At 39.2% G+C, this 16,605-nt stretch overlaps 2 protein-coding genes and 1 long non-coding RNA gene across 7 annotated transcripts in view; 2 read left to right on the top strand and 1 right to left on the bottom strand.

The window, feature by feature from the left end:
• The window catches only part of cep85l (centrosomal protein 85L), an 11,995-nt gene extending 7,404 nt beyond the window's left edge, over nucleotides 1-4,591 (top strand). For 3 of the 4 annotated variants that reach the window (XM_016680961.1, XM_016680960.1, XM_007570632.2), the window contains exons 8-13: nucleotides 384-538; nucleotides 641-758; nucleotides 832-882; nucleotides 1,334-1,441; nucleotides 3,404-3,572; nucleotides 3,868-4,591. In XM_016680961.1, the coding sequence (XP_016536447.1) occupies nucleotides 384-538; nucleotides 641-758; nucleotides 832-882; nucleotides 1,334-1,441; nucleotides 3,404-3,572; nucleotides 3,868-4,037 (771 nt within the window). In that variant the 3' untranslated portion in view covers nucleotides 4,038-4,591. The remainder of the gene's footprint in view (nucleotides 1-383; nucleotides 539-640; nucleotides 759-831; nucleotides 883-1,333; nucleotides 1,442-3,403; nucleotides 3,573-3,867) is intronic. The other variant, XM_007570631.2, reaches the window with a different exon arrangement.
• Nucleotides 4,592-6,360: 1,769 nt separating this feature from the next.
• Nucleotides 6,361-16,160, bottom strand: gopc (golgi-associated PDZ and coiled-coil motif containing). 2 transcript variants are annotated; one of them, XM_007570627.2, is made up of 9 exons: nucleotides 15,667-16,160; nucleotides 14,363-14,527; nucleotides 13,567-13,590; nucleotides 12,402-12,577; nucleotides 9,312-9,477; nucleotides 9,129-9,224; nucleotides 8,443-8,607; nucleotides 8,133-8,301; nucleotides 6,361-7,108 (listed from the first exon to the last, which is right to left on the bottom strand). In XM_007570627.2, the coding sequence occupies exons 1-9, from the start codon at nucleotides 15,925-15,927 to the stop codon at nucleotides 6,993-6,995; spliced, it is 1,338 nt and encodes a 445-aa protein (XP_007570689.1). In that variant the 5' UTR covers nucleotides 15,928-16,160; the 3' UTR covers nucleotides 6,361-6,992. The 2 variants fall into 2 exon arrangements, with proteins under 2 accessions (XP_007570689.1, XP_007570691.1); XM_007570629.2 differs by lacking the exon at nucleotides 13,567-13,590.
• On the top strand, nucleotides 8,227-9,043 carry LOC107838489 (uncharacterized). Its single transcript, XR_001664565.1, has 3 exons — nucleotides 8,227-8,319; nucleotides 8,491-8,651; nucleotides 8,911-9,043. It is a non-coding gene; the product is annotated as an uncharacterized LOC107838489 (long non-coding RNA).
• Nucleotides 16,161-16,605: the final 445 nt, after the last annotated feature.

Genomic DNA, 16,605 nt, shown 5'->3' with positions numbered 1-16,605 from the left:
GTATTAGATCTAATACCAATATTGGTATATTGGTATTAGATTGGTATTAGATATACCAATATCTAATTGGTCTAATATTGGTCTAATACCAATATTAGACCAATACTGGTATTAGATCTAATACCAATATTGGTATATTGGTATTAGATTGGTATTAGATATACCAATATCTTATTGGTCTAATATTGGTCTAATACCAATATTAGACCAATACTGGTATTAGATCTTGTAGATCTTCACTGACGCTGCCTCTTAGCATATACATGTATATAATGGCGCACCAATCTCATGAGTCCCTGTGGATATGCACCAACACACTGGTTCCTATCCACATACTCCCAGTACATAAACCTTAGGTAACTAGCCTCTGTTTATATGCTCAGCAGGAGAAGTTAGAGGAAAAAAACAGGCTTCTTGAGAATACAGTGTTCCAGTTACAGAAGAGCATAGAGGAAGGATGTGCATTGATTAAGAAGAAAGATGTCATGATTGAGATGCAGGCCAAGACAGAGGATGAGATGATGACATCTGTACAAAGGTATGGTGTGAGATCATAGTTCCTGTTTTATTTTGTATGTGCTTATCTCACTGTCTCACTTTGTTTATTGTTGTTTTTTGTTTGTTTTTTCTTATTGGACAGGTTGCGTAAGAAAGTGCAGCAGTGTCTGGATGACGGGGCCAGGCTGCCGGTACAAGATCTAAAAAACCTTTTGGGAGAAAATTCTCAGCTCCTGCAGCAGCAAGATAGCAGCAACATGGTAGCATCACACACAACTGAACAGAAACTCTTACGCTAAATTCAAAAATATATTAATCCACCACCTTCCCCAGGTATTAAGGATACAGAAGGATGAAATTGAGAGACTAACTTCACAACTAATGGTAGGGATATTTAAAATATACATGTTAGATTCATTTATTACTATTACTCATAACATTATGACTGTTTTCATGATATACCACAGCTCTCCCTTTTCCCCTAAAGCTAGTCCCAACCCGATAAGTTTGGGATTTTTCTCAACCTCAGAAGTCTGCTGGGGAATCTGGTGCCAAGCCAGCAAGGTCTTAGTTTGAATGTTTTGAAGTGAGGTGAAGCAGAGAGGTTGTGGTTTATAGTGTGTCCAGTGAGCCCAGTTCAGAATTAATGAATTTCTACATTAAAATAGAGTCTCTAAGATGTTGTAAGAGCTTATGTGAATGATATTTTATAACTGTTTCAACTACAAAAAGCAGCAGAATTAGTTGGTTTGGTGATCTTCCTGTATGAAACAGAACATCAGCCTTATTTGTCCCAAACATAGTCCTCATTTGTTTGTATTTTATTTTTTGATAGGCCACTAGTGGAAGACTGCTAAAAAAAAGAGATGCCGCTCATCCACCAGTGGCTTGTTCTCTGCAAAAGGAGGAGAACTTGGTCAGCATGCTTGGAGCATTCTCACAGGTATCACTCTCTGGAATGCCAAACTCTTTGCTTGGGTATTGGTCAGTATAAGAAACTTTAGCTTAGCTTAGCTTGTAGCCAAACAAACCAAACCCCATAGACCAGTTTTATGTTCAAAATCATTTCAAAGCTGTTTGACTTAGTTTAGAAAGAGTCTACAAATTCCAACCTGACCCAGTCCAACCCATAGACATTGTGTGTGAGGTGGAGCCAACTAACCTCTGCTGGTTATATTATTGAAAATGTGCCACAGTAGCCCAAGTCCGACCGGGCCATGACCCGGCCTGAGTTCTGAGTCTGGCTCAGGCTGTAACTCTAAACTCTAGTCTACACTGTTCAATCCTTTTTCAAGTGAATTCCCAAGACATGTTTACACACTCAGGATGTGCACATGGTCACCGCCAGCATTCTGGGTTTGTTTGCGACAAAATAGCTTATTTTTTTCTAAAGACTCAGAACCAAGACTAAAAAGTCATACGCTTGCCTAAGTTCCCATAAATGACGGGAAGAACAGTAGACCAACTGTCTCCTGTTGGTCTACTGCTCAGGGAGGACAGAATCTAAACGTGATCTTCAGTATGGGTATACTTCAGAGTGAGGGGTTCCTCCTTCTAACTGACAAAGTCAAAAGGTGAATCATTCTTTTACAAATAAATCCACTGGGACTGAATGCAGTACAGTGTAGACTAAAATGATAACTGATGTGCTTATTCTATAATGTAGAAAATAGCACAAATATATCCAACAAACAGTGGATCAGGATAACTCTGATACGATGATACACCATGGATAAACAGTTAATGCACCTAAATAGGAAACAGGAATGTGGCACAACCTGATAGTTTCATAATTGGGAAAATATGTATTTTTTAATTTAGGGCAATTGAACCTTAAGTAATTCAACTCTGCATTAAACATTTTTCTTGTAGACTTGCTGTTTCAGTGATCATTGGGTGAGAGGCGGATTACACCGTAAAGGGCAGTTTACTAAAACAAATAAAATCACTAGAAAAGATCATTTTTCTTTTTTAAAAAAATGTATATTTCCTCTTATCTGGTTTTGTTTTGTTTTGTTCATATACGACCTATTTTATAAAAAATGACTGAGCTGTTGATTACTACTTGAGTTCTATTGTTCAGCTCAGATGTTCTGTTAACAGGTCAGAGTTGGCTGCTGGAAGTAAACAGGTCAACATTACAAGGTAGTTTGCAGCCATGTCCATTTTTCTTTTCAAATGTGATCAGTGCAATTGTCTGCACCCAATACAGTCCATAGCAGTATTGTCCATACTGCTATGGACAATGAAGCTATGTATGTAAATAGAAAGCATTTGCATTCTATTTATGTATAAGCCATGTGACAAATTTAGTGACCTGCTGGCTCAAGCCTTGACTCTTTTATTGTCACAAAGCAGGTCAGGGTAGATCCTGCAGGCTGGCGCTGTGGGTGATGATTTTTGATGAGTCCAGGAAAAACTAACTTCTAACCTGATTTACTCATGCAGTACTCACTGTAACCTGAAGGGGGCAGTGGCACCCAATACTCTTTAACAAACCACCAGAGCGCAGAGGAGAACGCTCCACTGTGAAGTCGCGTTTAGTTCCCTCTTTTCAGCGTGGTTGTCAGGAAGTCATATGATTAACATCTGGCTCATTAAACACTGACATTCATGAGATGCTTTGCATCGACCATTTGTGGTTGGATGTGATTGTGCAGAGGGCAGAATCTAAGATGGGACAGAATCTAAGATGGGACCTTCTGCACAAACTTTTAGGTTCAGCTGTTATTCATCAAGGAAAATTACTTTCTGTTGTGCGTAGTCATGGTTTCATAATTCAGATTTTATGTATTTATTTATTTTGCCATGGGGGGGGGGCAGTCTGCTGAACATATTTTCTGTTGTCATTGACCCAGTTATGCTCACATTGAAACACGAACATTTTATTCTCTCTGTTAACCAGGACAAAGACAAGTTGGTGCATCTGTCATCTGCAGGAAGCATGTCAGGAGTGGACGAGCTTTTGAAAGAGATGTCTTTGTGTCTGCTTGACCTGCGAGGTTTCTGCAGCATCCTAGCCCAAAGAGCACAGGGAAAAGAGCCCAACCTCTCTCTGCTTCTGGGAATGAAATGTAATGTGCTAAACACAAACACTTCAACATCACATCTTCATATGGTTAATCAGAGTAAGAGCTTAATATATGCCAGAGAAATACAGCAGGAGAGCAGGAACAGCAGTGTGCAGAGCTTTTGACAGTTTATGTAGAAAGGAAGGAAGAAATGTTGAAAAGTGAAGTACACGGTTGACATGTTTCATTCATGTAAAATCAACAAACAGTGTTTTCTATTTCTCTGAATGTAGACAGTATGGATGTGTTACTGAGATGGTGACCAAATGTCCTCTGCTGCTCCGTTGTGTCCGTCCAGCACTCAGCGTCTCAGCAGAGGAACAGGAGCACCAGCTGGCTGAAGGAGAAGAGGAACCGAGCTCTAAGCTGCTCCAAGTCGGCCTGCTGAAGAGAGGAATAGATGATCTGAGGAGAACTGTAGCAGAATACTGTCCTCAGTATGTGGCTCCAGGCTGTGCCACGCAGTGAATTCTTAAACATTTCATTTATCGAATCTCTAACTCTGTACAACGAGGATGTTTGGAAAATGAATCCTACTATCTGTCACAGCTCTGAAAGGTTTGGACATGTTTGAAGTTTTGTAACAGCTGTTGCCTCTAATCCACTTCAGACCAGAAGCACAGCACTGGATGCGAGCAGAGCAGCACGTCCATCGCTCTACTCCTCTGACAAATAGGATCTTATGCAGACAATAAAATGTTGAGGATGGTGACACTAACTTTGCTTGGAAATTAGGATATTACTTAAGATCATATAAGAATAAATTTAAAGTCCAAGCAGAACTTTGTGCCTGTTGGTACTATGGACAGTAATATTAGAACCACATGTAGTTTGCGATGTGCTGTCCTTCCTGCTGCAGAGCATGGCTCACTGTGGAAGATCTGCTGCAGGTTAGTAACAGCAGTGGGTCGATCTGGGCTCAGACTTGGTCCTGGTGCTGCTCACCACACGGCCCACTTCACTAAACTGTTTTTATAAAATAAACCATCAAACATCCAAATTTACATAAAAATATTTACAGAAATTTTGTGTGTGTGCCTTTTTCAGGGGTTTTTAACTTCTGTTTGTCTTTTTTCCCCCAACTTCAAAATGCTTTTCAATGAAATAGAATTGAAAAATAGCATGAAACAAAAAAGAGAAGCCCAAATATTAATAAAACAGAAATAAGTCAAGTTTATTTGTATAGCACATCTCATCAAAAACATTACATTACACTGAAAACATAAAGAGAAGTAATAAAAAGTAGTAATCTAGACTAGAAGTTAAAGGCAACCACCGATAAATGGGCTTAAAGAAACTTGGTGTTTCAGCTATTTTGTCTTCTGGACATGTGTTCTAGATTAGAGGAGTGTAGAAACTGAATGCTTGAATCAGAAGACCTGAGCGATCTGGAAGGTTGATAAAGCAGATCTTAATTATATTTTGGTGTCAAGCTAAAACTAACTAGAGTATCTTGTCATTATTCTGTGAGCTACAGGGAGCCAGTCGAAGGCCTTCAGAACTGGGTGATGAGCTTCATTTTCCTGGATTTAGTGAAAACATGAGCAGGACCGTTCCAGAACAGCTGCAGCTCTGACGTTTCAGACTGATCTGTCTGTGCGACTAAAGCTAAAGGCATGCAGGAAAACAAAATAGACAACAGATATAAAATAGCTTCATGATCAACTGATGGCTGTTAAACCTTGTGCAGCTTTAGACAGCTGTGCAGCAGTCTGGTTCTACTGCATTTAATAACTCAGTGTTGTCTGTCAGAAGTTTAAAAACATCACAGGAGAGTCTGACAAGATTCAGAGAATAAATTACATTAAAGTGCTGAAAGATGTTCATGTTGTTTTCCAAAAACACATGCAGTATTTATCACAGTGCTCTGCACCATTCTACACCAACATTAAATCATTCGAATTTTCAAATTTGACAAATGCAATTAGATTTTTTTAATGATTCAGTTGAACTGCAGTTCAAAAGTATGGTCCAATAGTCATCAGTTAAATTTAAGTGCATTTCTATTTGTTACTTTGATCAGTTTCAAGTCATTTCAGTGACCCCTGTGGTCTTTCCGAACATTAATAAAGAGTTAGCAACTTGTTTGCGTGTGTAGCACTTTAATATTTATTAAAGGCCATTCAATAACTTGAATACTTAAATAATTAAAGAGCATTTAATCATTTAAAAGTTCCTTAAATAATTAAAGAGTATCTTGAAGAATTTATAAACAAAGTCCAAAAAAGCTAAACTGATAAAAACATAGTGAGGTTCAAGAAAGAGTTATGACAAATAAATGGTTTATTCAAGTTCAAAAACAAGCAGGTGGATAATAAACTGAATACATGGAATGCTGAGGTGGAAGCCTGGAAAAACTGGTGCAGTCAAACTTTCTCTACAGTTATACTGGGAGGCGTTCCCACTGAACCAACAGTTTTAAAAAGAACAAGGAAATGCAGCAACTTTAAAGAGCACACATACCAAATATCAGTAAATAAACAGGATTGTCTATTCAGAACAGAGATGGGTACAGTAGTGTCCTCTAAACAAATTTAGGACGTGTGATACTGTTGCCAATGACAACACTGACCTACAATCTTGTTCAACTACCAACTAAATATGTGGAGACAAGGATTCATTCATGTTTATGAAATTTCAGGGATAGTAGTGATTAAAAAAAATGTATCATGCTGTTTTTGAAATTATTTAATTGAAAAAAAAACTCAAGAAAAGCCAAGAAGTTCACAAGAACAAATAATAATAATAATAATAATAATAATAATAATAAAATCAAAAGTAACATCAGCAACCTCAAAAGGGTCAGTTGTTAGCCTAAGAGCTAGGGAAAGACAAGGTGGCTCACCAAACAGCACATTGCATCTTAAACTTCTGATTACACAAATAGGAGTTTACACATTAAAACATAGCTATAGTCACTGTTAAAAAAAACAACAAAAAAAACACAGACCCTGCCTAAAATATTTGACGCCTAAACGAGTTCCTTGTGAAAGGTGTCCTACGTTTCTAAATCACTTATTTTTCTTTCAGAATCTTTTCCTGAAAAGACTCCATATTTAAAAGACCAGATAATGAACCAAAACACACCGTCTCCCCAGACAGAAGCTCTGAAGCATTTTATCAATAAAGAGATGAAATTATCCCACTTCCATGTCAGCGTGCATATTTCTCTCCTATAGTGTATTCCCGTCAGCTCCCATTGCTAAAAACATTCTCAAATTTCCCCAGTAACATTAACATGGCATCAAACTTTCACATAAAAATCACTGAGATCAAGTGCCACAAGCCACAAACCGCACTTCATCTAGACCAAAAGAGAAAAATGGGAAAATGGACAGGAAAAGTCGGTTTCCCCAAGTTTCTCAGGTTGTCACTGAATTGTTTCAGTTCTTGTCCAAAAATTCCAGAGGTCAGTTTGGCATTTTATGAAGAGTAGTCCGTGTCTGATGGCTTTGACGGAGTTTCCTGCGGATTTTTCTGAGAGGGGATCCCAGGGTTTCCGTTCTCCGGTCCATTGTTCAGTGTCATCTTCTCCAGAGCTGCAGAATGGAGAGAAAAGATTCATAAAGAACAAAAAACTCTTAGTCTGACTGAATTAAAAATGATTCCTCCTTATAATTCAAAAATAATTCAATACTTTGGGACAAACATGCTGCCGTTTCTCCTACAGACGGCCTCTCTTCACAGAAAACCTGAAGACATGTCAAGGAACTGGCAGGTAAAGCCATCTAACGTCACTCAACATGTGAATGAAACCAGCTTTACAGAAAGAAAGAGAACGCTCACACCTGCTTCAACAAGAAATGAAAAATTTCTTGTTGAAATTACCCAATTTCTAATTTCCAGGGAAATTAGAGGTAATGTTACATTATTGTTTGACTATAGATTAACGTTCATTTTGTATTTTTCAACGTGAATACTGATTTATATAACGTGTTGACCTTTTCTTCCTTAAGGGAACTGAGGTTTCATGTAATGCACTTGGTTAATTCAGCTGGTTCAGATAATTGTGTTCCTCAATTTTTTTAATCTAATGGATCAGTTATGATGGAGAGCATGATTCTGTTAATAGTTTCTACTTCATTCATCCCATTCATATAAGGATGAATAAAACATAGCTACCCATGGATCATTTTTGACTTTCTGCACATCTGTTTTCAAAAGTAAAGAAACTTTTACACCAAATTGGTGCTAAAATTACTAGTACATTTAAGGAAATGAAAGTTGCCTTAATTATTTAAATTTGGATACTTTAACAGCTATCTGAATATCTTAGCTCCATTTTCACAATCAGTCATATTGGACATTAGTATTCGGTTGATTTAATCAGTTTCTATCCTCACATCTACCAAGAAAACATTGAAAACTAGGCAGGACTTGTCACTGCTCCATGAACGGATTTGCAGGTTTCATATGTGATTTACTTGTGTGAATTATACAATGTCTCACTCTTTCACACACGCATCAGACTTGGGGAGACATCTGTTCTAATTTGACCAAACACTTTCCTGACTTTCCTCACTTTTCGTTTACAGTGTATTTAAAAAAAGAGATTTCTTTCACCCTGAAGTGATGCTGAGCTGTTGCCTGGTGGCGCTGTTGTGCTGCTGTCCTCCAGTTCATCCAAGTAGAGTCGGTACTGGTGGCCGCTCTCATCCTCATACTCCACATTCTCATCATCACTGTCCACTTCTGGGGCCACGTATACCACCTCGAACTCAATTTGTCCTCGCTGCCACAAACATCCACAGTGAGCATATTAAAGCAAATAAGCTGCTCATAAAGAAGTAACTCTTCAACCCTTTGTGCCTCCTGGTCTTCTTTAAAGCAGCATCAATACAGTTAGAGAAATCCAGACTAACAGAGGTGCTACCTGCTGAGAGAGAATGGTGACGGCTTCCTTGTGTTTTGCGTCTCGCAGGTTGATGCTGTTGACAGCAAGGATGGCGTCTCCAACATGCAGACCTCCACATCTGTCTGCAGGCTGGTTAGGATGGATCTCTGAAATCAGAATGGGAACGCCATGCTCCTTCCCACCCTGAAGAACAGACACATGACATCAGGTCCTCACCAAACAATAAGGTATTCATTTTGGCATAAATCGAGTCACTTCAGATTCCTCTGTTTAAAAGCAACTTTATCCAGACACGTCTCTTGTTCCAAACAGTAAGTATAATGTTTCTTTTTCAGTTTTGTACTTATTGCCATGCTGACTTTTTTCTGAGGGCTGTCAGAGGAGATTAGGGTTAAAATATCCCTTTGTCTTAAGTCATGTTCATTTGTTGATGTATGTTTTGCATGTGTATAATATCATAAATAAAGTTGATTTTTTTTAAACAAGCCACAGTCGTCGGTTGGAATCCCAGCCTGGTGAAAACCAGCTCCTTGTTCTACACGTTGCTTCATACTGATGGACCTTCAGATGTTGAGAAACGATTGCTTGCTGGAGGCGTGGACTGTGTTGAAGTTTTTTTGTTTATTTTACCCAAGTGATAAAGTTTGTAAAATTGGGCAAAATTGGAGTTTGTTCCTCCTCAAGGCATAAAAAGTTCTATTTACTGTGATGGAGATTCCTAGGCCTTCATGATCCTCCTTCAGGAGCACCACCTTTCTGATGGGACCCACTCCCTGGGTTTTCTTCAGCGTGTCAGGGTCCTGTTATACAAAAAAATATTAACATTCAAATGTTTTTAGAAAGGACAAATGCAAGTGCTTTCAGCCACTGTGTGAGTTTAAACATACGTGTCCCACAGGAGAGGGAAGAGACTTCTTTGGGTCGTTGCGGCCTCGACATGCACGGATGACTGTTTTATGGCGGTGGAGGTGAATCTCTGCCTCCAGCTGGTTCCACAGCTTGTCATGGGCCGGTCCTTTCATGTCACGACCAAGTAACTGGATCTGCTGCACCCTGAAAGTGTGATCGCATCATCATCTACTGTCATCTGTTAGGATATGCTTCTCTCAGCTGTAATTTTTAATTGGTGTGAGTTCAGATTAACTTGGTGTTGTTATGGGAGCTGACAGGAAATTTCAGTTTGCACAACGTTGCAAACGAACTGCTGGGATGTAACATTTAATAGGCTTGAACACTTCACTGTTACCAACTGACTGTTGTTTCACAACCATCAGCCTGTTGTACAGAATTCAGATCGTTCCAAAACCTGCTGAGTCTCACCCTGAGGAGCTGGTTTCACCTGGCTGCTAACAAACCACATTCATATTCTAATTAAATTCAAAAATACTAAAATTAATACAATAAAATGTTGTAACATCAAAGAGTTGTTATAGATGGTGATGGCTGTAGGCAGGAAGTTGCAGTCTGTGTTAAAGTGCATCTGAAGAAGCCTCTGACTGAAGATGCTGTTTTCCCAAGACAGTCTCATGAACAGGACGGTCTGGTTGTTTTTATGAAGAATCCTTCTGTACATCATCATGTCTAGAGGTTCCACAGACGTCCCCCGGACAGAACCAGAACAGAACCAGAGCAGAACCTTTTAGATTCAGAGCAGCAGCCTTTTTAGGTTCCTGGCTCTGATGCTTTTATTGTCTTTTCTTTTGTGAAAGTATCCAGCAGATTCACTAACCATACAAAATGTCACCAGACCCAAAGCTGTAGGAACCAATCGGGAAAAACAGAAGTCAGAGTTTTTACTCAAGAAGAATAAAACCCAGGATGAATGAAATTTATTATTATACTGTATGGTCAGCAAAAAGGCATAGTAAGATTAATTAAAGTAGGGGTGGCTCCTGTCTAAAAAGTCACATTTTAAAATAAAATCCAACTGAAACAAAACTATTTGTGTTTGATGAATATAGCATAAAAGAGGAATAAAATGACTTTATGCAACACTGTTACAAGCAGGGACCCCCACCTCTCTGACTCTCACCCTTTGAAACCAACCTGGAGATTATCCTGATCTGAGGAACAGTAACATTACAACAACAATAAATAATTTGCCTTTGTGTTATGTGATCAATATGCAGGCTGAAGTTTTATTGTGATAAATTATTGACTGTAGCAAAAAAATAAATAAAAAACTGCAGCGCTCAAAAATGTGAGCCAGAAATGTTAAGACATCTGATGTCTCTCTTTTTCACCTGAGTTTACTGTAGAGTACTTGCTTTCCAACATCTACAGCAGGATTACACAAACATTTTCTGCCAAAACGTTTCCAAAACACATAACAACCCAGATCTGGATCTGTGGTGTAGGATTAACAGAGTCCTCCATCTTTGACATTCCTCCTCCTGCTCTGACACCCAGTCCAGGTCTGTTCACTGTTTATAATTATATAGTGTGGAAATCAGAGATTACACTCAACTTTTTTTGTCTTCTGCCATTTTGACTCATGCAGTCAAAATAATCCCTGTCTATTTATTTTTACTTGTCAATTTTTAAAATGATAATGACATATTTAAAGAATTTAATGAAGCGGGGCTTCAGAGGACACCAACTCACCACCCACAAACACACATGTTTTTTAGTTTGAGGATGCTTCTGCTCAGTGTGACAATGGTACTGCAATAAAATAAAACAGCATTAAATTAAATAAACAGGTTGATTTTGGTTTTGTTCTTCCCATGACATTCCAGACTCTGATCGTCTGGCTTCTTACTGCTCTTTGCAAATGGCTGAACTTTTTCCCAGGACAAACTTCAGACAAAATGAGTTTTGTGCAGGGCCATGTGCAAGGCCTGCACATGCTTCAGCATCATCCTCCTTCCATGAGGGTGGAGGTTGCTGCTGCCGTTGCTCCTGCCAGCGACATGCTCCACTTAAAACACATAAAACAGAGACGCTCACATTTCTCAGAATGGAAAAAACTTGTCAGCTGCTTTTCTGAGCCCTACCCAAAAAAACAAACAATTACCTGTCTATTTGTATTTTCTTTATTCCATCATCCCATATTATGACGACTGATTTTCAACCTGCAAAAATGGCTTGGTGTTTCTGACTCTGCTTTGTGGTACAGCTGATTGTTTATTGGCTTTTTTTATGTATCAACAAAATTGTTATTTTTTGTGTGTTTAATGTAAACAGTGGTTTTGGTAATCAAAAGAAGGGAACGTAATGGAAAATCTTATAATGTGCTCCTCGCCGCTCTTTGTTTCTGAATGGTCTGACCATAAGCCTGGTCAGCTGCTCTCAGACTTCTTCAGTAGTATAACAGCAGGAAGAGGTTCTTAATGCTGGAGGCCCTCTAAAGCCTGAGCATTAAGGAACTGCTCTTCAATTAAGTTAAAAGGTTTTTGTTGCAATCCAGTTTACGCGACACCAGTGACTGGAGTGTCTCACACTGGTCCTTTTTGAAACCAGGTATCAGAATGGAACTGTAACGCCACCCAGGACGTGTGAAGTATGCTGCAGGACAAAACAACAGTCCATGTAAAACAAAGGATGACCTTGGTTTAGGTTGGATTAAACAGAACCAAAACCAGATGTGTTCTGTGTGAGGAACCTCAACAGCTCTAATGACTGCAGCCTCATTATTTGGTACCGAGACTCCAAACTTTAAAAGACCCTCCAACATGTTTCCTGACTGTGTCGACATTAAAGTCTAAGGGCTTCAAGGAGAACATGGAAGTCACATCTGCTTAAAATTGAACACCAATTCCAAATTGGAAGGACCCTTTTTTTCTGTATACCATGCTTCAGCAGCAAAACATTTATGAAAAAACTACCAGCCTGAACATTTGTAAGGAAGAAGAGCAGCAACAAATGATGTCCCATTCTTCAGTCAGAAAACTGTTGTCTGTCCAACCAACATTGCCTCTGGAAATATCCGTTACCATCGGTCCTAACAGAATTCAGTATTGCGAGCACAATCTTACCTGCCAGCCAGTTCCTTGTCCAAGTATTTAGCTGCTAGTCTGGCTCCATACACCTCAGCCTGCAGGACTGCAATGTGTCTGCGAAGAGCCTCGTTTTCTTTCTTAAAAAGTCGGACTTCTGCTTCCAGTCTTGCCTCAGTTAATTTCTCCTTCTTGCTCGCTTCGAGTTCCTGCTCCTAGAATGAACACAGACCATGTAAGTGGCATAAAAACAACAAGAACAGTAAATCTGTCAGTTTCTCATTTTAATTATAGTTTTAGTTTAATGGGGAAGAAACTGAGAATCAACTAACATTTCAGAATAAAACAACAAATGGATTTGGCTGCCATTCTGGAAGACCAGTCAGTAACCTGGCTTCAGTGTTTTGGCTCAGAGAAGTTATTCCAAGATTTCACATTACATGGTCCGATCCACTGGTCTCTCAGTTCAGTAATCTTAGCAGGAAAACATTCCCTAAACATAATTCACCTCCATGTTTAAATGTGGGACAGGTGGTCTAGAGACCAAAGCATTTTTCTTCCACTGGAGACCAGAAGAGGAGCCTGTAGGAACCTTCAACATTTCAGTCATTTGTGTTCTACCCCTGGTGTCTCTGTGACTGTGGTTCTAATGCTCTCCAGATCATTAAAAATATCTTAACTAATATGAATAACTTATAGGCCAGAGTTTCATCTGGGGAAAAAAAGCACCATTAATCTTCTTTTTCTCCATCTTTTTGCTTTGACAACAGATCATATGTGGCATGAAAGTGAAGAATTCTCAAACTTCAATACTTATTGTTTCATAGGAGTGTTTAAAAATTAAATCAGTGAAGACGATGCACAAAAGATGCAAGAGGCCTTCTAAAAGAAAGATAGACTTTCTGCTTTTTATGTCTAATTTTCAAGTGATGTCTGATACCTTATTATAGGAGGAAGCACAATTTCCACCTCAGACCAGTCTACAATTTCTATAAAATGACTATAAATACATTAATACAATATATTCCATACCTGACAGACCCAGATCCATTAACTAAGAAAACCAAAATAACAAACATCCAGGCAGACCCATGTCAGGACGAAACGTTGTGAACAGCGATCAGTAACTAGTCTAACAACAATAATCACTTCAAACATCTCAAAGATTTTACCTTTGCAAAAGTATGTGCCAATAAAAACTCACCATCTCTTCCAAGGATGTTGCAAGCTTTAGAGCAAAGAAAGAAGAAGAAAAGAAGGAAGGTGGAGGTTAGAGAATAGTCTGCAACATGAGAGGTAACACACAGAACTGTGTTAGCAACAGCAGTAAAGGTGGAGAAACAGTCACAGTTGCCAACTCAGCAACTCTGTTGCTAAATAGAGAGTTAGAGATACAAAATTACTTCAGAAAGTCCATTTGTAGTTCTAAACATATTTAGAATGGTTTTGTACTTTTTGATATTTCTCTTACCCACTAGAGCCTGGATCACATAAACAAATATGCAAATTAGGTGATGACATCATCACCTAATTTAAGGACAGCCAGTACTTTTCTTTCTCAGGAGTTGGCAACAGTGGAAAGAGCAGCGTAGATAGGAAATGGGAGACACATGCTGTGTGCCAGCATGTCCATCATACAAGGAGTGGAAAGCCAAGTGTGCACAGAAACTTTGGTTTCCAAAGAAAAGAAACACTGATGCTCACATGACCACTGAATTAAACCCAATTCCCAGTATGTTACTGTTGCCGTCTCCCTGACAAACAAACCTCAGCTAATAGGAAGGTGTGGCATGTGAGCTTACAGGACAGCCAGCAGTATGGAAGCTCTCTCTCTGCTGAACCACATTAGAAAACATAACCAATGCACATCAGGAATCCTTATTTTTTAATGAAAGCAACAGTCCTTCACCAATAACACATGAAAGTCAGTCTTTTCCTGACAGACTCCTTCTACATCTCTGGCAGACATACCAATGCTATTCATTTTTTATCCTACCTACCAGTCTGTCTTTGATGATGTCAGAGTCCTCCACTTGGCCCTGCTTGGCACTGAGCTGGAGCTGCAGAGAATGGAGCTGGAGCAGCAGATCGTGGACCTCCTTTTCCACAACTGCCCGCTCAGACTTAGCTTCAGTCAGCTCAGAGCGCAGGTCAACTAGCTGGGCCTACATCAGACAAAGTATGAATGAAGGAGTAGATATGTAGAAGAGAGGAAGAGTGGAGGAAAGGTACAAAATGAAGACAAGTCAGATCAAAAACTGGATTATGGCAAAAAAAAAAATCAGAAAACAATTTTGTTAAAGGCAACTTTTATATAAAAAATATGTATTTTGATATGCTCCTCTGCATCCTCCTTGTGTTCCTACAGCCATCTGCAGAAATATAACACTCCCGGTCAGAAACAATCAGAGCCAGCACTGACAATCACTCTTATGCATACGCTGCTCACCTCGCTCTCTGCTATACCACACCTGGTTCCTGGTTCCCCACCTCAGAGCCTGTCAAGAATATGTTGTTTCTCCACCAATACCAGCACATTGAGGTACATGATAAAAGCACAAATAAATTCCAGTCTGGTAAACTGGGTAAACTGTGTGATTTGAAAAAATTAAAATAAAAAAATAATTCCAATGTGTGTTTAAGAGTAGGAATGTCTAATCTGTCCATTTTTTGCACTTCCAATTTAAAAAGAATGTTGGGGTTCAAATTCTAAAATGCAATCTATCAGCTAACGGACTAACACTCAACAAAAGATATTAAAAACTACTGAAGGACAACAGTGGTAGAACTTTACTCCTTAAACCTTAAACAAAGAATAGATGAAACAGCCACTATGATAACAAGAATATCTAAGACCGGTCAGATGGAAAAATTAAGTCATTATTGGTCTATTTTCTGAATATTCTCTTATACTTTCACAAAGTTGTTGTATCAATCCAAATTTTAAACAGGGTTTAGATTAATTTGCTCCTGGCTCTGGAAAGAGGCAGAATTTGTTTCAAGAAGATCTGTTCTGTTGTCTGTGAAAGCAGCCTCCGGAAACACCATCTATCTTACGTCCCGATGACTACGCCACGGTTAGAGACATGAGTCCACTGAACAGGCCCGGTGTCGGAAGCTTCAGGCTTGGAAAAGCTTTAGGCTCTTTACTGTGCCAACCACCGACCATTAACTCCAAGAAATCAGGAAAAGGAACAAGCCAGTCAGACGTGCTCTGTCTTCGGGAGAACTGGTCTCGCTCAGCTGTAAACACAATTTAATATTCACTGATAAAAAAAAAACATGCTAAGACCTGTCAACTAACCTCTAATTTGTGGTTGAGCTGGAAAACCGTCTGGGTTTTGTGGCAGAGCTGAGCAAAACAAGAGCTCAGGCTCGTCATTTTCTGCCTTCCTTCGTAAGTTATATCCACTTGATCGGGGTCTATTTCTCCCAGCAATAGATCTACGTCCACAAATGCCTTGTCAAATTCCTTCTCCAGCACCTCCAGCCATCGGAACATAGACATACTCGGGCCAAGGCCTGAGCTGTGGCCCGGCGGAGAGCTGCCAGTTGAGGCGGACATGGTCAGTCTGTCGGACAAGTTAGCTCAGCAGCTAACTTTGATCAGCAGTCTCAGGAAACCCTGACGGGGCTGAAAATAAAATAAAAAAAAGTTGATTAAAAATCCCTTTAAACGTCTGGAGAACACCTCGTACTACTATATATTTATAAGAAACCGGATTGAGAAATATACCGCGTAACCAGGAAGTCTCACATTAAACTGACGATAATAAATCGACTACTTCGGACTTATTTTTTTTTAAATCAATCTTTATTGAGTTGCAACATGTAGACAACACAGAGATCACTTTTTTCAGAACTTTTATTGTAGTTGAAAACAGAACTATAAGCTTAAACAAAGGGATAAGATGAATGAAGGATTAAGGAAAAAGAACACATATAAATAAAATGAAGTTAATAGTTCAGTGCAGTTCTCATAAAAGCAGTGTAAGGAGTTTTCTATTAGTTTAAGGTCCTGTGTCATCTTGAAAAGATTCATTTTTTGTTTCTTTCTTTCTGTTTCAGTGACGAAAAGAAAAGGCACAGTTCTTCGTGGAAGGCAAAGTTTGGTCGAGATCAGTCTTTCAAACTGTGGTCTCCAGACCCCCAGTGGTCCACAGGCGCCCCCGAGTGGTCCGCAAGGTACTGCATGCAAACGACTGTTTATTTGCCGTGATGTGAGCTCAAAGTGCGACATACA

The sequence above is a fragment of the Poecilia formosa genome, unplaced genomic scaffold (genome assembly GCF_000485575.1).
Source record: "Poecilia formosa unplaced genomic scaffold, Poecilia_formosa-5.1.2 Scaffold264, whole genome shotgun sequence".
Classification (NCBI taxonomy): Eukaryota; Metazoa; Chordata; class Actinopteri; order Cyprinodontiformes; family Poeciliidae; genus Poecilia; species Poecilia formosa.
This window is presented reverse-complemented; position numbering and strand designations above follow the sequence as displayed.